Source organism: Syngnathoides biaculeatus, chromosome 2 (assembly GCF_019802595.1).
Source record: "Syngnathoides biaculeatus isolate LvHL_M chromosome 2, ASM1980259v1, whole genome shotgun sequence".
NCBI lineage: Eukaryota > Metazoa > Chordata > Actinopteri > Syngnathiformes > Syngnathidae > Syngnathoides > Syngnathoides biaculeatus.
Genome location: NC_084641.1, coordinates 30,540,179 through 30,563,064, shown reverse-complemented (window position 1 = coordinate 30,563,064; position 22,886 = coordinate 30,540,179). Strand labels below are relative to the sequence as shown.

The following is a 22,886-nucleotide window of genomic DNA, read 5'->3' as shown; positions in this document are numbered from 1 at the left end:
GTTTAAATAAAGGCGATCCAAACAATGCAGACATTCAAAATGTGTCAAGAGGAAAAAATATGAATGAAGTCTCCCTGCATCTATAAGATAATCAAATTTAGCCACTGGAAAATTACAAATGCTGTACATTAAATTCCGTAACTCGGTAAATTCGCCAACAATCAAATTTACTACTACGGTACTTTTTTTTTTTTTTTTTGGAGACATTCACAGCAACAGAGCTCTTAAATGTGCTTTTGAACGCACCACCACTGCGCCGTTGCGTTCACAGCCATCGCGTGTGTTATTGTTTATTATTTTAGTGTGTGTGTGTGTTTTTTTTTTTTTTGTTTGTTTTTACTTTTTCGTGACTTCTGCTACGAATATGGACGGCGAATCCAACTTCAAGCTTAGCGCGACAAGAACGTATGACTTTCAATGATTGTTGATTGTTTTGTCGAAGTGTGTCTGCGTTCGTTCAGATTCCGTATTTGTTTCTTGTTAGCTAGAAGCTAACCTGCTGTGCGTAGCAATGCTCGGCCGGTGGGTCGATTCCACTCGCTGTAATGGAGCTGCGATTATTACTCATGTGCACGCTCCAATGTCATTGTCTCTTATGATTTATCGATTGTTTCGTGAACTGCAGGAGTTTTGTTGAATCCCTGCAGTGTTAGCTTCAGTTGCTTGCTAGCGAGCCGTTTAGCCGACACGAAGCGAAGGTTTTCTGGTTCTCCCCGCTTTTGAAAGTTGACCGCAAATTTCGCCTTCATTTCACAGGCCGCTTTAGCCGGACCCACGATGAACTATGAGGGTCTGGACACAGGGATGGGGGAGTACTCTCCGAGCCTTCACGGCACTCTGGATGCAGGGATCGAGCCCTCCATGGATCCGCACATCAACCGCAACCTCCTCCGCGGCGTCGAGATGGACTCGGACGGCCTGGCCGTGACAGTCCCCGAACCCGTGCACCTCCTGGAGGGCATGTTTTCCGAGCTCCACAGCGTGGTCTCCGAAGTCGGCGTCCCCGTGACAGCCGTGCATTTTGACGTGCAGGAAGAAATGCTTTGGATGGGGAACCACAGAGTGAGAGCGGAGACCATCCACGGAGGGTATTTGGCCTTCAAATGCGCTTATCGTGTCTCCCTCCCACCCCCTTCGCCAACAGGGCCACGCCACATCGTTCTTCGGGCCGACGATGGGCCGCTACTCTTCTTTCCAAGTGCAGGCGACGGATGACATCCGGCACATTCAGAGCCTGGAAACGGGCGTGCTGTTCCTCTCCAAGTCCAACCTCAAGTGCTGCACTCGCGGGGGCCTCGTCATGTTCGATTATCCGTACGGCCATCGTTCCTCTCCGCCTGAATTGCAGGTTCCGTTTAATTTCTCGTATTAATGTCGCACCTGCCACTGTAGGATGGAGGAAGGCGCCGACATGCACAGCCTCCTCATGACAAACAGCAACACTTTGTTAATGGGTGGACTCCAGAACTACGTCGCCGAAGTTGACTTGAATGCCGTTCAGGAAACTCAAAAGGTGAGCTTCACATATAGCGAGTGCGGGATCACGTTTTTCAAGTCATGGTGTGTGTCTACAAAGTTCACCGTGGAGGTCCCCGGAGTTGCAATTATGCGCCAAACCGGTCGCTTCTTCTTCTGCGGGCACACTTCCGGCAAGGTGGGGACGCTCAGTAGGTTTTTTTTTTTTTTTTTTTTTCTTGAGGGGGGTGGGGGGTGGGGGTTGGGAATTTCAGTAGTCACGTTGTCGTCCGTCGAAAACCAGGTGACACTCCGCGACCTGCGTACGTTCAAAACGGAGCACGAGTTCGACGCCTTCTCGGGCAGCCTGTCGGACTTCGACGTGCACGGCAACCTCCTGGCCGCGTGCGGCTTCTCCACCCGGGGACTGAACGGCTTGGCCTGCGACCGCTTCCTCATGGTCTACGACCTCCGCATGATGCGAGCCGTCACGCCGCTGCAAGTCCACGTGGACCCGCTCTTTCTGCGCTTCATTCCGACTTACACGTCCCGCCTGGCCATCATCTCACAGACGGGTACGGCGGTGACGACGTCGTACGATGCCACAAGTCATACGTTTTGACCCCGAATTTGAAGCCGAAGATCTGGACAATTTCAAATGAAGCGCCGGCTGTAAACGACAAATGAATGATCAAAATAATCGTCGCGTATTTTCATTGTCGATTAACGGATGAATGGCGAAACCTCTCCTGTTAAATACGCGCCCCGTGTTTCCCCTCTCCAGGTCAGTGCCAATTCTGCGAGCCCACCGGCCTCGCCAACGTGGCGGACATTTTCCACGTGAACACGGTGGGCCACCTGCTGATGAGTTTTGACGTATCGTCCAGCAAACAAGCTTTAGCCTTCGGGGACTCTGGGGGTTGCGTGCACCTGTGGTCTGACGCTCCCGACGTTTCGTTCAATGACTATTCCCGGGAAACCGAGTTTCCCCTGCCGTGCCTCGTGGACACGCTTCCTCAGCTGGAGTGGAACCACGACCTGCTGCCGCTTTCTCTCGTTCCCATGACGCTCACCGGTACCGAGCCGCTGCTGTCGGACTGGCCCGCCGCGCTGGCCACGCCCAGCCCGAGGTAACACTTCTTTCAGTGATCAATTGATTGGCGCAAACAAAATCAACCCCCTGTATTTCATTTGATTTCAAATTGATCAAATTCACTAACCGGTTTGTTCTGGGACATGTCGCAAAATGGGCAAAAGTGTTCTCACAGATGTTTGTAAATGTCTTATTTTGATGAAACACAAATACATTGCACCCCCCCCTGACCCCCCCCCCCCCCCAAAAAAAAAAAAAAAAAAGTACCGGAACGACAAGGTCAGTTCCTTTGTTTTTGTTGTATTCTGAAGACGTTTGAGTTCAAAAGATGATTATGAGACAAAAGTTCAAAATTGCAGCTTTTATTTCATGTAGACGTGTGACACAACTCTGGATCGAAACCCCTTGTTCACGCGAACAAAACTATTGGAACAGACATGAATGATATTAATTTCATTTTTTGTTGTATGACCCTTACTTGCAATAATTGCATCAAGCCTGTGATGCACTGACTCAAGTAAAAGCGTTTCTGGGCCTGTGGTACACCTTTTTTCTGTTGTTGTTTGGTTTTGGGTTTTCTCCCTTCAGTCTCCTTTTCGGGAGTTAAAATGCATGCTCTATAGTATTGAGGTCCGGTGATTGACTTGGCCAGTCCAAGACCTTCTATGTTTTCCCAGATGAAGGCCTTTGTTTTGTTGGTTTGTGTTGTAGGTCACTCACTATTTGCACGATGATGCTCGTCCTGAATAGTCTTGTTTTCATTTTTCTGTAAATTACCAGGGGGGGGGGGGGGAAAGAGATTTTGTAGCCTTTAGCTGTTATTCTGCTGCTACCATCACAAGTTACATCCACAAATAAAGACTAGTGACGCCGTTCCGTACATTTCCGCCGCCGTGCTTCACAGATGACCTTTTGCAGATCTTTTCTTTCGTCATACTTTGGTAGTGGTTGATCTTGACCTCATCAGTCCATAAAACTTTTGTGGCTCATCTTAGTAACTCTTTGCAAAGTCCAATCCGGCCTTCTGGTTCTTTTTGCTGATGAGTGGTTTGGCCTCCATCTTTCTTCTCTCAAAGTCTTCTTGGAGCTGTGGATTATGATACCTTCAGTCCTGCCCTGTGGAGGTTGGCAGTGATGTCCCCGACAGTCGTCTCTGCGCATTTCATTCTTAGCTCTTACCATGTTTCCGTCATCAACTGCTGTCGGTCCCCTGTTTGATTTCCGTTGCTCAGTTCACCGGTAGTTTCTTTATTATTCAGGACACACCAAATTGATGCCCAATTTTTCTGCAGTTCTCTCAGCTTCCAAATGGACACAAACAGCTTTATGGGCTTCATGTTTGCTGAACAGCAAATGCAGTTTTCGCAGGAGAAACTCAAAACCCCAAAACAAGCTTGAATGTTTTGGCAATCAATTGAAAAGGCAACACTCGCGTGTTCCAAAACTTTTGCCCACTTGAAAAGTGGGTAGATTCAAACAGAAGTTGCTTTTTTCCTTAGTTGTTTAACACATCTAGATGTAAATAGGGTGAAACATATGATGGAATTATCAACTTTTGTCTCATTTTTTTTAATTCAAAACCCAAATGTCTTCACCATACAGCAAAAATGAAGGAATGGAGCTTGCCGTTAATTTTGTAGGGCACTGGATAATCAGTCCGTTTCGGTATTATCACAAGTATGAAATCCTTTATTATTGTCCGTCCATCCATGTTCCGACCCGCTTGTGGTCATTGGGGTCGCAGGGACGGTGGCGACTATCCCAGTTATCTACGGGCGAGAGGCAAAGCACACGCTGAACTGTTCCCCAGACGAATACGAAACAAACGACCGTCGGCTCCCCCATTGGGTCATTGACGCTCTTCAATCAACCTACCGGGCGTGTTTTCCGAACGTGGGAGAAGAAATCCGGCGCGCGTAGGCACGGGGATATTTATTAAATCACCAAAACTCTTTATGGATAAATGTGTTGCACCTCTACTTCTCAGCAAAGTTTATTGTGAGTCATCCGGATAACTTTATGCTCCCAGGAATATTTAGCAACGCGCCGAATCTGCATGAAATCCACAGCGCACGGCGACTTCTGTTTGAATTGCCCGGCGTGAAAGATGAAGCCGATAGCGGGCTTTGGGTGAGTCACGGGCAGGCCGGGGGAAGTCACAGTGGGAGGTGGAGTTCTACGAACGCCGCTGGGTTTTTCACTTTATCCAGAATGGAGATGTGTGGCGTCACTATCGCTGCGTCGAAATAGCACGTCGAGCTGTTAACCGTGTGGAAGTTCACTCGGTTCTCTTATCAAGCAGCTGTGAGTGTGTGTTCAGTCACGTCACCCGCCCGCCCACCCGCCCCTTTCATCATCAGCAGTGCAGAACCACTGATTTAATCTCACACTTTCAACCGCCACCTTCAAAACTTTGATATTTGGCGGCGGTGTTAAGAGTGAACGTCTCGGGAGATTTCTTTCAAAGGGCTTTCACAATTTGTACCCGACTTGGAATTCTCAGCCAGAGCAGCTTTTAATAATAATCGCAATCATAATGCGCGTCTTTTGCCGAGCGTTTTTAAAGGGCACGGCGAGATGCTAATAAAATACCGAGATAAAAACAAGTCAACAATATGACAGATTCATATGTAAAAAAAAAAAGTTGGGGTGTGGGGTGGAGGGATTTTCATGGTAGGGAATGTTTGCTGCCACCCACCATTTAGGTCATCGGCCTAAAGGCAACGTACACACTTGCAGTGCACAGACAGACAGACGGTGGCGCGTGAGAGTCAGTTTATTGTACCTGCGGTTCTCTTTCTTACTAGCAATTGTTGGGAAACTTGCCGATAAAATGCAACAAACCCAAAGTATTTTTTGGGGGATTTCGCCGTCAATTTCAACATTCAGTTTTTAATTTGAACATTTTGAGGAATTGTTGATGCTACCCCCCCCCCCCCCAAAAAAAAAAAAAAAAAAGTAAAGTGAAATTAGAGAGAAATAATATAAAGAATTAAATAGAGGCCCCATAGCTCAGTGGTTAGAGCATTGATTTTTGCAAACCAATCGTGAGTTGGTATCTCACTGTGGCCTCCACTCCCCGAGAGGGGTTGCGTCAGGAAGGGCGTCCGGCGTAAAAACTGTGCCAAACAAGTGAGCGTTCAACTGAGACGTTACGCTGTGGACAAGCCGAAAGAAACTTACTTGCGTTTATTTTTCAACAAAGAAAATGAAATGGGACTGCAGGTGTGAACCATTCCAACGGACGAAATAATGGCTGATAGGAAAGCGCAGTTGTTTGTTTGCATTCCGGCTTCAGTTTGCAGCCAAGATGAGTGTGACGTCGAGTTTGCTGCGATCGGATTATTCCAATTTTAGCCTCCTGGAGACTCCGATGTTGGTCCTCTCTCTCATTGACGACCAAAACGTAGACTATGCAACAAGAGTATCCGAACTGCTATTTCTGTCCATTTGATTTACAGCCCAAAAATATTAGCAAATATAGCAAAGATGATATATTTTGTCTTGTCTTGTAGACGAGCCCCTCCCGTGGACCCAGAAATCCTGCGCACAATGAAGACCGTCGGATTCATCGGCTACGCGGCGAACCCTCGCGCTCGTCCCCGGAACCAGGCATGTTGAAGTCATCATCAAGTGTTTTAAATCGGGCCGCTGTGGACAACGTCCAGGTGATCACTCGTCGCTTTCGTCCCGTTCCCTCCTCCCCTTATTCAGGTTCCCTACAAAATGAAAGACGTGGAGCAGGACTACGACACTTACAACCAGGTTCCGGAGTCACCAATCGGGCGTGACGAAGAGCCGCACCTCTACATGGTGCCCAAAAAGTACAGAAAGGTTGGACTTTTTCCTCTGTGTGAAGGCATTCATTTCTTTTTATAGCGTATCTGTTGTCTGATTGTGGTCTTCTTGTGCCCGGGAAGGTGACAATCAAATACTCCAAACTGGGACTGGAGGACTTTGACTTCAAACATTACAACAAAACCCTGTTTGCTGGCCTGGAGCCTCACATTCCCAATGCTTACTGCAACTGCATGATCCAGGTGAGACATTTTACTCTGTCTCATATTTCTTGAAACGTGGTTGTATCCTTTCAATCCTGGACCTTTTCACATTTGTGTTGTCACGCTAGGTTCTCTATTTTCTGGAGCCAGTTCGCTGTCTGGTGCAGAATCATTTGTGTCAGAAGGAATTTTGTTTGGCTTGCGAGCTCGGCTTCCTCTTCCACATGTTGGATTTGTCACGAGGGGATCCGTGTCAGGTCAGCCGAGCCTCCGTGTTGTCCACATCGACTGGTCACGTGCCCTCGCGGATAATCAGCTGTGGGGAAACTCTGGGAAATAATCAAATTAGTCGGAAAATTATTACACTTTTGCCAATCTATCAATGCCAGTGACGTAACCAGCCGATCAGAAGAAACAAAATTAATGCTCTTCTCCGAGATGGCAGAAGGTCCAACTGTCCTCTGTACGCACTTGTTGCCATTCATGCCACAGATTACAGTAATTTCCGGACCATAAAGCGCACCTGATTATAAGCCTCACCCAGTACATTTTTAAAGGAAAAAGCATTTCGTACACACACAAGCCGCACTTGATTAAAAGCCGCATGCGCCCACATTGAAACACGACATATTTACAAAGACGGTACACAGAGTTATAAAAGTTTTGATAATCTACCTTAGCTTTTCTTTCCAAACAGTGCCTGTGACGTGGCAGCAACACGCTAAGACAGTGCTAACGCTAGCACAGTGCTAACAGGGGCAGTTAAAAAACATACCGGTAAAAATCACTGAGACGCGGAAGTAACACAGCAGCAACACGCTAGCACAGTGCTAACAGGGCCGGTTAAAAACACATACCGGTAAAAGTCACTGAGACACGGAAGTAACACAGCAGCAACACGCTAGCACAGTGCTAACAGGGCAGTTAAAAAAAACACCGGTAAAAATCACAGACGCGGAAATAACACAGCAGCAACGTGCTAGGACTGTGCTGACGCTATCACAGCGCTAACAGGGCCGGTTAAAAAAACATACCGTTAAAAATCACTGAGCTGCGTCAGCAACACGCTAGCACAGCGCGGACACTAACACAGCGCTAACAGAGTCTGTTAAAAAAAAAACATACCGGTAAAAATCACCGTGACGTGGAAGTAACACAGCAGCAACACGCTAGCACAGTACTAACAGGGCCGGTTAAAAAAAAAAAAAAACATACCGGTAAAAGTCACTGAGATGCGGCAGCAACACGCTAGCACAGCGAGAGTTAAAAAAAAAAACATACCAGTAAAAATCCCTGGGACACGGAAGTAACACAGCAGCAACACGCGAGCACAGTGCAAACAGGGCGCTTAAAAAAACATACCGGTAAAAATCACTGAAACGCAGCAGTATCATCGGTCCAACACGCTAGCACAGCGTAAACGCTAGCACAGTCCTCACAGGCCCGGTTTAAAAAAAAAAAAAAAAAACATAACGGGTAAAAGTCAGTTCCTCGGTACATATATTCCACCTGTGTCACTCTTACCTTTCCGCTCGATTGCCCCTTTGCGGCCGTTCGGGGAAAAAAATGCACAAATTAGCCGCATCACCGCATAAATTTTGTGTGAAAAAAAAAAAAAAAAAAAAAAAAGGCGCGGTTTATAGTCTGGAGATTACGGGAATAGTTTTGTGTTTAATTGGCCCAAATTTGCCAGTTGGGACGAGATCATCATTACTTTAGTATGATTTTTGTGAGTTTTTTGTTTATTGGCGTTTCATAATGTCTGTGTGTCACAAGTATATTATATGTTATATAATATGTCTACATTATCTTAAGAGCACTGTGTCTTCCAGGCGAGTAATTTCCTGCGGGCGTTTCGCACCATCCCCGAAGCGTCGGCACTGGGCCTGATCCTCGCCGACTCGGACGAGCAAACGGGGAAGGCCCGACTCGGACGCCTCATCCAGAGCTGGAACCGCTTCATTCTCACGCAGTTGCACCAGGAGACCCAGGAGCAGGAGGGGCCGCAGGCCTACAGGGGCGCCAGCAGCAGGTCGGAGGCCGCGTTACCTTTTCAAAATGCCGGTGCCGTCCTTCCATCGGGGTGCAAAAAGTTGTGGCACGACAGAGAATTCGGACATTTTTCTCTGGGGGAAAAAAAAAAAAAAAAAAAAGATGAAATGCTACAAATTGTGCATTTTTTTTTTTTTTTTTTAAACAGCATAGTTTGTAAAGACACGGCCGACTGAAAAATTTGGATATCAATCATCTCATAAGATTTATTGCATTAATTAGCCGCTTTTTCCTTGAAATTTGTTTCTCGGACAAAATGCATTTCTTCATTTCTTTCCTTTCTAAGATAATTTGTTGATTTATTGTTGGTAGCAACCAAATTGTACTCATCTTTTTTTAATGAATATTTAGTTAATTAATTAAATAATAATGGTTCATTTTATGATGAATAATACAATTAAAAAGGAGGACAAACTCTTTATTTTGTATTGATTTTAAAAAAAACTTTTTTTTTTTCTTTTTTTAAAAACTGGCCCACGTGTCTGTTTAAAAAAAAAAATCCAACGTGGCGCTTTTAGCACACCCCTGCGTTACTGTCTCATGTAGTAGTGCAGCACTGAGAGGAGGCAGTAGAGTTTATATTAAATAAAATGCATTAGTTAAATACTCTTATCTGATCTCATCTAGATCGGAGTGAATACAAAAAATATTTATTTCAATTCCCGGAACCTTTGACGAATTCTAACTTTCCCGGTAGGGGAGGTGTCAATTCGGTGACCGTCCCCAAATCTTTCAGGCCGAAGAGTAAATCCAGGACGGAAACGGCAAGTGGTTTGTTATGTTTCCAGTTCTCTGGGCTCGTCTGGCGAGTCTGCCGTCGGGAGGCTGTTTGGATGCGAGGTGGAGAACAGCAGCCTTTGTCGTTGTGGTAAAGAAACGGTCCGCGCCTCCCTCACCTTGCTCTTCACCATGCATTACCCTGAGCAGAACTCTTTGGGTGAGTACGGCGAGCCCTCTCAAGACCGAAGCACAACGTCGCCTTAACTTTAGAGTCGAATTCGTTGCGTCCGACCACATTTCAGCTCGAAAGACTGGTTCCTCAAATCGCCTTTCTCCCGTGGAAATGGCACCATTCCGGTCCTACCCGGAAGAAAAAGGTTATTTTGTAACCATTGGAAGCGTTCAATCGCAAGGAATGGCAACGGGGTGCCTCAAGGGTCACTTCTTGGACTCCTCCGGTTTAGCCCACGTATGCTACCCTTGGGTCAAATTCTTCAGAACTTGAATTTTGGCTCTCGTAGCTATTGCTGATGACGCACAGTTCTGTCGAGCGGTGTCTCCACATGACACTGTTTAAAATGGATAAATTGTTGGATGAGCAACAAAACTGAGATTTATTTTGTTTTGTTTCCCACTTATAGTGTGTTATTTCCATTCGCAGTGTTTATTTATTTTTTGTGTCTCTATTATACCGTAACTTCGGAAGTGCCACCGCGGCACGACGCGGGTGCACCAAAATACCACGGCCGCGGCGGCAGCGCCCACTTAGGGCAGTTGATAGTGGTCGACAGCCCCTTAGCCGATCGGGACTCGAAACATCAGGATCCTGAACATTAATATGGTGTAAAAAAAAAACAAACAAAAAAAGACTGCTACACTATAAAAAATGACACACACAAAAATCCATGTAATATCAGATCCATGTAAAGTGAGCCAACAAGGTAACTCGCTACCCTATGAATACACACTGTGTAATCCTCTTTGTCTTATATTTAATTCAACTGTAAAGTTTAATTGCGTCTGGCAACAATCATCTTGAAACAAGCGTGAGCTTTTCTTCAAGACTTTATCAAAACTTTCCACTGCTTGCTGAGATTTTCCGCCACATGTAAATCCATATTTTTGCTCCGACCTACCAGACAAAACCATCAAGGAGTACAACTTTGCCGACATCCTGAAGAAGAGCATCTGTTTGGAGCAGAGTACGCAGGCGTGGTGTGAAAACTGCGAGAAGTATCAGCCCACAGTGAGTTCCCGCGTCGTCGCCGCCACCCCCCCACCTGCGCCTCGTACCCCCGGGTGGCCGAGCTCGTCCGGCGGCGGCGCTCTTGACGTCTTTGTGCGCCCCCGCAGGTCCAGACACGCAACATCCGGTGCCTCCCTGATGTTTTGGTCATCAACTGCGAGGTGAACAGCGCTAAAGAGGCAGAATTCTGGAAGATTCAGGCAGAGGTCATTTTCATTTGTTAAGATAAGATATTCAAGTTATTATAGAGCTCGTGCACGTGACGTCACCATTTTCGCGGCACCGTATTGCCGGTCAAAAGGAGCTGCTCGACAGCGCGGGGGGGACGTTGAACCGGAGCAGAATATTCATTGTTGTGCTGTTGGTTATTACAACAGAAGAGACAGATATTCAAAAAGGTCATTTTAGAGAAAACCAGCTGAAAAGACCAGAAGAAAAAAAAAAAAAAAAATCGATGGATGGTGCCCGACCAAAATACACACAATAGTGTGGTAACGATCACTTCATTTCAAGTAGGAATTGTTCTTCTCAATCTCAAATTCCCAACAAGTATTTATAATGCCAGGTTGGCTCATTTGAGAACAATGCGTAAAAAAAAAAAAACAAAAAAAAGAACAACAACAGGGAGTCGTCTCCAACGTACACAGAAGGGTGTTGCAGCCATACTTTAAACTTTGGTAAACCTCTCCCTGGCACTTTTTTTTTTTTAAATATGCATTGTTCTCAAATTAGTCCACTGCATATTTAAAAAAAACTAAATAAACCATCAATCACACAGAGGTCTATGTAGGTTAACATGTGACCACAACACGCTTCTGTGTACGGGGGCTGAAGCCTATCCCGGCTGTTTTTTTTTTTTTTTTTTTTAAATATGCATTGGATCATTTGAGAACGATGCATATTAAAAATAAAAAAAAAAAAAAAGTCTGTCACGGAGATGTTTACCGAAGTTTAACGTGTGGCCGCAACACGTTTCTGTGTACGGAGGAGCCGACTCGCTGTCTTTTTTTTTTTTTTTTTCAATCATATTTAATGAATACGAGTTTGCGTAAAACCGGAGGTCATTTATTGAAATATTATTTGTATTGAAAAAAATCTTGAGTGGCTCCATCGCTATGTGGGATTTATTCTTGATTGAGAACAGATCCAGTGAGGAGGTATTTGGAAGCGTCCAGACTTTTCTACGCTTTCAAACTCTTCCGTGTTAAATCTCGACGATTTCCTCACCAGATCCGTGTGTAGATCCAGTTGGCCAAGACAAGCGCAAGCGGGGTAACAGTCCAATTTCTTATCGGCGACTTAAGTCGACTTCGGCATTAAATATGGGTCCTCTGTGCCGAGCGTACCTTCGTTTATTATCATCCCCTTCTAAACGTCTGACGGTATCGGACAAGAGTCTGGGCGTCGTGTGTCGTCATTTAAGACGTATTTTCGTGTCTTCTCCACCCGACCGAGCATTGAAGAATGCTTTGTTTGACCGGCGCTTTCCGGCCAGCGACGTGACTTCGGTGCCGTAGGTGCCCGAGCTCTATCCAGACGTCCACGGCACATCGCATAATCCACCATTTGGTCGCGGCTCTCTCCGCAGTACGCCTTCGCCAGAGCCCGTCGAAAAGAGGAATCGGAGCCTGCGATGGCAAAAGAAGCGCCGCTCATGCCCACGGAGTGGTGCCTGGAGTAAGAACTCCCCCCACACGCTTGCTCTCTTCTTCAATTCCGACGCTTGAGGCTCTCATCATTTTCCAGCGGCGAGGACCTTTGCAGCGCGGAGGGCTCGGAAGACCTGAGACGCGTGTGGACGGCGCTCACGTTGAAGATGTCCATCAGCAAAACGCAAGGCCTGGACGTCAGCAGCTGGCCGGAAGGAGAGGAGGTGAGTGTGAACTAAAGTAGGAACGGAGCCACCAAAGGAAGCCCCCGTTTGCTCATTTTGGCCGCCGGCGGCCAGTTGAGCGCGGCCGAGGAGGCGGACGGCGCGTCCCTCTACGACCTGGTGGTGACCGTGCCGCACGTCCTCGACGCTCGCACGGGTGGAAACTTGGTGGCGCACATCAAAGTGGGAGAAACGTATCACCAGAGGAAAGAGGTCGGTGGGGCCAGGGCGGGTTTTTCCCCTCCCGCTCTCGGCTCGCTTGACTTCATGAGCCACGTTTGTTTCAGGGGGTCACGCACCAGCAGTGGTATCTGTTCAACGATTTCCTCATTGAGCCCGTCGACAAGGTGAGAAGGAATTTGTTTCACCGGGACAGCGCGTGCAAACCAAAAACTGTAGACGGCCCGAGCGCGCTAGCCTTAAAGTCAATGTCCGTTTTTGTCTTCGCGATGACGATCGAGTGAAATTTTTCCGCTTCAGTTAGCGACTCGACCTCACAGACAAAAAAAGGGAAGGCCTTCCATCGGGGGAAAACCGAGATTTGAGGTCTGACCTTTTAAGGAGCCACTTTTCTTTTTAGCGACTCGCGAAAAACACGCCGTGATTGTCGAGGAAGAAGCTGCTTTAAAATTTGAAAAATTGTGGAAGCTCATTAGATACATTTCATTTTGGAACGCCCGTTAAACACAGCCCTAAGTGCATTTTCATAAAACCCTTTCATTTTTTTTCAGCAATTTAAAAACCAGCAATCCAGGCTAAACTTGGCTCTTACTTGACGTGCAAAGATCTTTGTATCTTCTCAGACGAGATGGATCACCTCACCAGCACTTCTTTGGAACCGATTACTACTTTCCTATTAGCCAGACCTCTTGGAAGCATCCGACTGTGTTTTTATCATCTTTCTAAGCAAAGAGTAACACAATCAATCAATAAAACACGCAGTGTGAGCCACATATTGGTCTGCATGCAAACTTAGTTTTGGACCAAAACATGACTTTCCATCACAGGGAGTCCTTTCCAGTGCCCGTCCACGTCCGCCATTTTTCTCTGGCTAATGCTTGTCCGTGTTTGTGGGCCGGGAGTATTTGTTCGCATTTTTCGCCCTCCTTTTTGGACATTATCGCCCCAAAGAAGGAAGCTGTGTCTTTTAGCAATGCTTCTGCAGCCATAAAAAAAAAAAAAAAAATCCATCACCATGGAAACGAAACTCCAAATGATAAAAAGATTGGAGAAAGGAGGCTTCAGTCGGTCGACCGTGGTGGCAATTATTAAAGACCAAGCCGTATTTTAGCGCATGTGAAAGGTTCCGTTCCTATGTCGGATACGATGATCGCAAAACAAGGTTCTTTGATGCTTGTGGAGATGAAGAGCATTGAGGACTGAGGACCAGGTTCCAATAGCAGCAATTGCTCAGCACAGCACATTTATTTCAATGTATTTGCTTTTTATACAAAATATTTTGATGTAAATTCTGACTTTAACGTTGGAGTCCCATTTAAGTCGAAATTCTAAAGTAGAAACGGATCTCGTTTGTAGACCGAGGACTCCCTGTACTTTGCTTTTAACAATACAAACCTACTCAAATGTCTCCAACTTCGGCATTTTCACCGGTCACTGTCTTGAAAAAAAAAAAAAAAAAAAAACTTTCAATCTTGCGGCGACGCACGGCTCCCACGGGGTGATGGAAGAGGCGCACTTTTATGACACTTCTCAGACAGTTCAGGTGTTCAACCGATGCGTTCTCAAAGTATTTTCAGCACGCGGAGAAATAGGAGACCAATCGTATTGGTTTGTGAAAAAACATTGACCGTATTTGGACAAAAAGAGGATTTACCTGACAGTAAAAAAAAAAAAAAAAAAAAAAATGCACAGCGGGAGTTGGTTAAGGTGAGAACAAAGGAAAATCGTTTGCGTCTGGATGAGCCACAGCAATTTCTTTTGCATGCACTCATATCTGGAGAGTTGCAATTAATTAAAGCGTATTATGCATTCGATTGCATGTCCGATTTGAAAAAAATCAAGAGTTCTACGCGGTCTGGCAGCGTATGTGGATCATTTGCACGCTAAGGAGAATTTTGTTGGCCACAGACGGAAGCGGCGCAGTTCGACATGAGCTGGAAAGTTCCCGCCATCCTGTATTACGCCAAGAGGAACTACCACACCAAATACGACCTCCGCAGTGAGTCCCGCTTCCCGCGCAACGCGCGCGGGCGCTGGAGTCTTGACGGAGCGGTTTTTTTGTTTTTGTTTGTTTGTTTGTTTTCTTCTTCAGTTAAAAACCCCATCGACGCCAGCGTGCTGCTGACGGAGGCCTCGCTGGCTCGCAAGCAGCGCAAGACTCACGCCACCTTCATCCCGCTCATGGTCAGCGAGATGCCGCAGGCCGGCGACCTGGTGGGGCTGGACGCCGAGTTTGTTACGCTCAACCAGGTGAGCGTCTTTGTCCGAGGAAAAATTGAACATGATTAGGGAGCGACTTCAGAATATTATTATTATTATTTTTTTTTTTTTTTTGTCCAGGATTAATTCTGATGAGTAAGTCGGTCAAGGGGGCTTCAAATTGATGTTTGGAGCCACTATTCTCTTAAGAGTAAAAATTAGTGTCGTAATATTAACTTTTGTTTGAATTCCTTTAATCCTGATGAATTAAATGCATCTCAAGTACACTTTAAAAAAACTTTTTGAACGCTCAGACAATCGCTCTCTTTGTAGCTGGGACAGGCTCCAGCGGACCCGCGACGCTAGCGAGAATAAGCCAGCAGAAAATTACTAGATGGATCTTTTCAAAATTGTAATAAAAAGTGCAGAGCTCACAGGCTAAGTTCAAGTGAAATGAAGAATAACTAGCGAATAAATAGCTCTTGAAAGGTTTCCACAATGACACTACGTTACAGTTAAGAGTAGGGATGACTCGATCCAGTTTTTGAGTTGTGAAATCGGTCCGATGTCAGCAAAAGAGCCGGGATCGGATCCAGCCAACGTAACGTCTCAGATTTGACTTGTCTTGTACGAGGTCTTCGATCCAACAACGCACAGACGGCATTGCAGTGCCCGTGCGATTCCGACAACAGGTTGCTGAGGTCCTAAACGTAGTAGCAAGAAGTCAAAGATCATGTCGCTTGCTTCAAGTTTTTTTTTGTTTTTTTTTTTACACTCCAGATGGAGTTTACAGAAACACCAAACAGACACAACCCAAAACAAAAGAATGACACCTATTGAATGTTAAAATAAGGCACCGCCTTTGTTTTGCCTCGTTTTTGGTCGCGCTCAAAAACCTCATTGACCGGCAAACAAATGTTAGCATTGAATTTGTGTTGCCAATGAAAATTGGCAACACAAACGTTGTATGAACACATAAACAGGCGAAAAAGAGTCATATTTTCTGGCATCTATTCTATAAAATCTGAATTGTTCATCCCAGTAATTTGATATTTGATTGTGACTTGTATTTTCTTTGTTCTGCCCCACACTGCCCCTCAGAGGTCAAAACATTCACTGCAGTTACTTTATGTGCAGTAAAAGTAAGGAAGTTCCTTTCGGCTTGTCGGCTAACCTTAACCCTACAGCGAAACATTCATATTTGTAGTAAGCTTAATTAATAAACTGAGCTTAGTTAATAAACAGCTCAGTTTGTCCACACACCGAATGTTGCTCATATCTTTTCCTTGATCAACATTCCATGCACCAAAAATAAGTCCACGATGTATAATTATTGCCGCAGGCCTAATCTTTTAAATCCTGATAATGTCAATATTCCGTGCGTTTGCTTTGGTTGGCGACGACGCGCACGGGTTGAATGTTTTTGTAGTTTTTACGCGGAGGCGCAATTTCGTTCACAACAAAACGCAAAGTTGAAACTTGGTCTCGGCCAAAACTCAAGCCCGCAATTTCGCAATTGGATCGGGACGTCCCTGGTTATGAATTTTGCATTTGCGTATCATTAACATAAAACGGTCAGCTTGACGTCCACCCGCGCCGCCGTAACCGCCTCCGAAGTTGAACCGTCCACTTGGCCGTCGGATCCAAAATTAGCGTGAAAGTGGCACGTGCGCCGCGTGACGAGCCTGACGTGTGCCCGCACAGGAAGAGGCGGAGCTACGCAGCGACGGCACCAAGTCCACCATCAAGCCCAGTCAGATGTCCGTGGCCAGGATCACGTGCGTGCGGGGCCAAGGAGCCAACGAGGGCGTTCCCTTCATCGACGACTACATCTCCACGCAGGAGCAGGTGACGTCCAGGAGGGGGCGACACGCCCATCGCGTGCAATTCTTCATTTTCACCACTTTCTGCTTCTTCTTTTCCTTTCGGCTTGTCCCGTTAGCGTGTCATCTTTTTCCATCCAAGCCTAACCCGCCAAGGTCACCATTCGCCATCCTAATGATAGGATGGATAAGTAAATCATTTTCATTTTTGACGAAAAGTACAATGCCGGTGCCGCTTGGCCAAGTCCGTTATGGGCACGGCTGGCTCATATTTTACGTGGTTTGAAGCTTGAATTCAATGAACATTTGGTGCTATTTCTTTTCATCGTTCACTTTTCTTACAATCTATCATTGGAAGACTAAATTTAAAAAAAAAAAATACCTGCCCCCGCCCCTCCATTCTGGTACTTTGGCCGTGACCTTTTTTTTTTTTTTTTTTTTTTTTTTTTTTTTTAACTCCACTGATGTCTGAATTTCACGTACGGAAGTCCAGATTTTGCTCATCACACAAAGTGTGTGTGGGGGGGGGGGGAGAATCTATCAAGCACATGACTTCGAAGTTGGGGTGCTCATCATTCAAGGTACGAGCGTGCTAAAATAATGATGATCTCCTTCCAAAATTAAACGTAGCACACCATCACAATTCCAGACGTGTCACGTGATACAATCGCAGATCGTCAAGCGGAAAACAAATACGGCTGCCGGTGGGTGGACTTTAGATGGCGGTACTGACCCAACGGTAGCAAAAAATTGCGTGATCTGGCACCCATGTCACTCCCCGGGCCAGGCACGGCATTTTAAAGCCATACACACTCAAAGTCACAAGCGTGTCTAAGAATGCAGCGGATTTTTGTCTAACATCTGGAAATACTCGATGCGTTTGCGCAGGTGGTGGACTACTTGACCCAGTATTCCGGCATCAAACCCGGCGACCTGGACGCCAAGATCTCGTCCAAGCACCTGACCACGCTGAAGTCCACCTACCTCAAGCTGCGCTTCCTCATCGACACGGGAGTTCGCTTTGTCGGCCACGGCTTGCAGAAGGACTTCCGGGTGATCAATTTATTGGTACGCAAGCGCTGGGTGGTCGCGCGACGACGCCGCCGCCGCCGCCGATGATGACAGCCCGCCTCTTTCTTTCAAGGTGCTCAAAGACCAAGTCATCGACACGGTCTACTTGTTCCATTTGCCCCGGAAAAGGATGATATCGCTGCGCTTTCTGGCCTGGTACTTCCTCGGTAAGGAATTGTTGACGGATACACGTGCAGCCGTAACGTTTGTGTCGTCCCGCCTCCTGTACTGTAGATTCAACAGTTCATCTTCCCCGATTTTAAATCCGGGAAACGGCTCGGCTGTGATTGGTCCGGATCGCGACGTCCGATCGCGTAGAAGACTCGTTGCGGCCGGCGATTGTTCCGATTATCGGGTGGCTGGTGTGTGGCAGGCGAAAATTTCAGAAATGAATTCAACTGAAATAAACGCTGTACTCTTTAGAAAAGAAAAAAAAGCTGCTTGGCAAAAGCGGTTTTACGGCTCCGTGGCAGCGAACAAACTCCCGATGTCGGAAAGTTTCGTACACGTTGACGGTGGCTCGCAAAAAAATGTTACTGGCAATATTTACGCTTGTTTGCGACAAGCCGTGGAAAATGCAAAAAAACGTCACATGACCCCGCAGTCAGAAGTTACCAGTCACTCACATTTGAAAAATGTACAGGCATAACTTTAACGTCAAATCTGCATACATTGGCGGTTTGGCGAGTACACACACGTAGATTGCGTTGTTTTCAGACTCCCCGGCTTCGAACCCGGAAACGCCGTCATCGGTTTCGACCCCGCCCGTTTTGCGAGCCTTATGCGACTTTTGCGTTCAAGCGACAAACTCTCGACTGGGCTCTTTTCAGTTCTATGTTACCAAAAATCGGCATTTGCGCTGCGTTATCAGACCTCAGCATCCAGGGGGAAACCCACGACAGCATCGAGGACGCTCGCACGGCCCTGCAGCTGTACAGGAAGTACTTAGAGCTGAGTCGGGGAGGCGGCGCCGACGAGGTCAGGAAGGTCCTGAAGGGACTCTACGAGAAAGGCCGACAGATGGATTGGAAAGTCCCAGACGCCGACGCGGGAGACGGCCGAGGCAGCCCGAAAAGTACGAAAACCGTGCGACGACCCCGTCCGGGCGCCCCGTGGACTGACGCGACTTTTCTTCTTCCTCCGGCAGGTGCTGCGGCGTTTCCTGCCGTCCTGGGACTGTGACCCCCCCCCAAAAAAAAAAACGCCGTCACGGCCGTCTTCTGGGATCTCCGCTTTTTTTGGATCGCCGTTTAGACATTTTATTTAGGAAATGGCTCTGAGAACAGGAAGTCGAGTTGTTTTTAACGAAGATTTGTTTGCTTGGGGGAAAGGAAAAAAAAAAAAAAAAGTTGTTGGCGGATGTAAATAAACGAGTGCAACTTGAGCGCTGTCATATTTTGGTATGTTTGCGGAAGAAAAGAAAAATATTCGCTTGTTGATTCTGAGAGGAGCTTCCTGAGCAAACGGGACCAGGTCATTTTCTTTGCGTTTATATTCAATAATAATAGTAAACATTAAAAAACAGTACAACCCATCAGAATAAAAACACTTCAGGTATGTTTTTAATATATGTGCGATTGTAGACTTTGACCGGTTGTAACGTGTCCGATTTGAAGAACAAACGAGGCCGATGTGAGAGTCCGAAAAACTTTCCACTTCTTTTCCACAATCCAGCACATTTAGGCCGCATTCCGCACGTCAAAATATTGAATATGCAACAAAATGAGTTTAGTGAATTGTGATACATTTTATGTATTTATATATATTATTTTTATTTATATTATATATTTATGTATTTTATTTTATGTTCACACCTCTATGAATTGAAATGTTTGCTTACAAATACAAGTGAAAACAATATATATCGCCCATATGAAATATTGTACCTCACTTCCGAAGATTCTCACATATGCGTTTTTTTTTTTTTTTTTCTCAAATCACACATATTACAACCAGTCGTAGAATATGTCTCCAATCTGCACCCCGCACAGATTAAAATGTACCTGAAGTGGCCACAGCGTTTGACCCGGTGAGGTTTTTTTTTTTTTTTGTTCTGATGCAAATTCTGCGTGTGCAAGTCACTTATCTTAAAAAAAAAAAAAACAAAAAACTGGATAATGCATACATATCTAGCGGTGTGTCGATTGGTTGAGGCCAATTGGCCGCCATCTTGGTACTCCAACAACCTATGGAAGACATGTTTTACAGGTTGGATTATTTAGATTATTGCGGGGATTTTCTCAAAGTTTGGCATGTAGATTTAAAACCGGTCGTGTGAGCTTAACATGTTTTCCAGTTCTGGTAACATGAAGGAATTTTTATTCGGCTTAGTAAGCCCAAAAATGCCAAGTACAAAGGAAAGACATATAAACATCGTGACTAGCAAAAAAAAACCTTGCATATTAGCTAGGGCCCGATTTCCGAGACATGTGAACTTTTCCCAAAATACGCTGTGAAGCACTGTCATCATAACATAGCAAAAAACTAAGCATTTTTTGTCATAAAATCGTGAAATTTGAAGTCAATCAGTTCGATATATTTTTGGAAAGAAGGACTGGCATTGGGCAAATACATGCTAAACGCATTCTTCATTTGTTGTCTCCGCGACGTCTTTATTTCACACAGAAAATTTCAACTCGTTTCCTTGCATTTGAAAATCAAATTCAATTTGCAGAGTTCTCTGATTATGAAATTCATCAAAAACTTCACATAAAATGTGCTTTCTTGCTTATCCACTGATGACGTTTGGGAAAATATTGACATTGCTTTTTCGCAAAAAAAAAAAAACATCGGTCTTTAAAGGTGAAGCAGAGACAACAACAACCGGAAACAAAACTTTGTTCATGTGAATGAAGCTCATCAGAAAATAAAATGGGAAAAAAAAACCTTGACAAACGAACTTTAACAGTGTCAAAGTAAATCTTTCTAACTTACCTGTGGAATCTTTTCTCACAGCCACGAAACTGGCGATTAACGCTGCTTGTTTCGGGAGGATCAAGATGGCGGATGTCGACTTCAGTTTTGACGGTTTTTTTTGTTTGTTTGTTTTTTTTTTTTTTTTTTAGATCAGTGGTGCACGTTTGGCGCCACCTCGAGGAAAATGGCGGACGGTGGTTGACCAGTGACGTCGTCATTTGTGCCGACCCCTGCCCAGGTGCCCGGATGTCGCCAAACGTGGCCTTTGCCCCCCCCACACACACTTCACGTATTTCAACGCATTCCAATACGGTTAAACGCAATTCACGCATTTTCAATTTCATTACAATGGCTACCTATTGTTCTTTTTTTTTTTTTTTAATTTCATTTATTTGGAGGTAGCAAAAGCCGTACGGAATGTCACGTTGTACACTGCCGCCCCTTGGTCGTTCATTGTAAGTGCAGAAACAAAAAAAATGTTACCCCCCTCACATCTGAAAGACAAAAAAATAAGAATAATCGGGACTATAATTTATTTGAAATGTTCTCTTTTCTCGTCACATTCCAGTGGATAGGCCAAATAAAACGGGGGTTGGGGGGATTAACTCATTAAAAAAAAGCATCAATTGATGCTACAATTAGCAATAATTCAAGGTGAACTCAGTGTATATTGCAAATGATTTATTAGTAATAAATGAGGTGTGCCAATGGGGGAAAGAAAGCGTGCGGGCGAGTGTGGCCGAGCTCTTTGGTCCATTCACTGTGTGGTTGTTGGGTTTTGTTTGTTTTATTGTTTGGATGGAGGTGCGGGGGGGGGGGGCAGAAGAAAAGGCACTTAAGTTTGCAGCTGTCTCAGCAACTAATTTCCGTTATGCCTACCGTGAATATTCACCTACAAAACGCATACATGTATATACAGCAAAGAAATTCAAGAAGGAAAAACAAAAAAGATTCAGAAACCCCTGTCTACGTTTTTCTAACGAGGAAAGAGTTGGGGTGCAAGGTTAACTGTGATTAAAAAAAAAAAAACAAAAACGAGTCTTTGGCGTTAAACTCATATTTTTACAATTTGCAACAACAAAAAATTGACACGGTTTTGAAATTTTAACCAAGCCAACATCAGAAATGACAATCGCCACTTCGGTGGGTGAACATCTTTTGGAAATAAAAGCTAATGATCTTTACGCCAAGACCGCTGCATGATGCAAACGTTGCTGCTAGCATCTTTATAGCTCACAAAATAAAATAATAAAGTATCAGTAATTCCTTGTCGCGTGTACAAAGTGTGCGTGGGAACTGAGCTTCAATGAACGCGACGAGAAATATCGTCAGTGAACTTTGAAGATGTTAGCTGCAGGGTTAGCTCGATCGCTAAGCTAACCCAACGCTCGCTGTAGCGTCATATTTTCCAAAGTATTTTTTTTCCAGTCGGAAGAATCTTGGCTCACTCCACAGCAACCCACGGTGAACAAAATAATACAACCATTGACTGCGATAATTACATATTGTTGAGAGATATATACATGTAAAAAAAAAAAAAAAAGGTAACGAAAACAACTTTTTCATTTACGTTTTCCTAACGTTTGCTTGATACAGGCCACAGAAAAGCTTCCAAAGTGAGGTACGTAGTCGATTTGTTTTCCTTCATTTTTTTGCCGACAACACAGTGAGAAGCTCAGTGAAAATCGTGTGGTACAAAAATGCAAGCGCTTTTTTTTTGAAAAAAAAAAAAAAAAAAAAACCCCACAGTGGGGCATATCTTTTTACAACTATTTGAAAATTATCTCCCTAAATCACATTTCCTACGGAAGGAAGAGTAAAAAGGCCTGTCCAATAAAAGGCAAAACAATACAAGAACAAAAGTTGGCTGTTGTGATGGTCAGAAGCAAAAAACAAACAAAAAAAAAAACAAAACGAAAATCATTTTTTACATTGAAATCAATCTAGAAAAAAAGAAAATGAGCCCACACCAGTCACACAAAAAACAACTAACGGTGTCACATTTGTTCAGGAGGGGACGCCCCCGAAATGGGTCATTTCATTTCTCACTGCGTTGTTTCCCACATGTACGCATCGGCTGTGCCCTGGAAAATTCTACAATTTTGCTTGAATCGGTTTGACTTTTTTTTTTTTTTTAAACAGACATAGCGAAAATCTGGGAATAATTGCACCCCCGCCACCCCTCAAAAAAAAAAAAAAAAAGACAACTGCTTACGTGACACGTTTGTCATAGTGAAGCTCCTCAACTCACTCCAAC

At 45.0% G+C, this 22,886-nt stretch overlaps 1 protein-coding gene across 1 annotated transcript; it reads left to right on the top strand.

The window, feature by feature from the left end:
• Positions 1–242: 242 nt before the first annotated feature.
• Positions 243–22,768, top strand: pan2 (poly(A) specific ribonuclease subunit PAN2). The gene is made up of 27 exons (XM_061847124.1): positions 243–405; positions 757–1,062; positions 1,145–1,314; positions 1,393–1,513; positions 1,577–1,654; positions 1,760–2,030; positions 2,240–2,585; positions 6,064–6,160; positions 6,263–6,382; positions 6,469–6,588; positions 6,678–6,806; positions 8,382–8,581; positions 9,390–9,538; positions 10,461–10,567; positions 10,675–10,773; positions 12,156–12,244; positions 12,314–12,440; positions 12,516–12,653; positions 12,728–12,787; positions 14,529–14,619; positions 14,713–14,870; positions 16,524–16,667; positions 17,531–17,710; positions 17,787–17,880; positions 18,585–18,788; positions 18,861–19,921; positions 20,779–22,768. The coding sequence occupies exons 2-26, from the start codon at positions 778–780 to the stop codon at positions 18,893–18,895; spliced, it is 3,612 nt and encodes a 1,203-aa protein (XP_061703108.1). The 5' UTR covers positions 243–405; positions 757–777; the 3' UTR covers positions 18,896–19,921; positions 20,779–22,768.
• Positions 22,769–22,886: the final 118 nt, after the last annotated feature.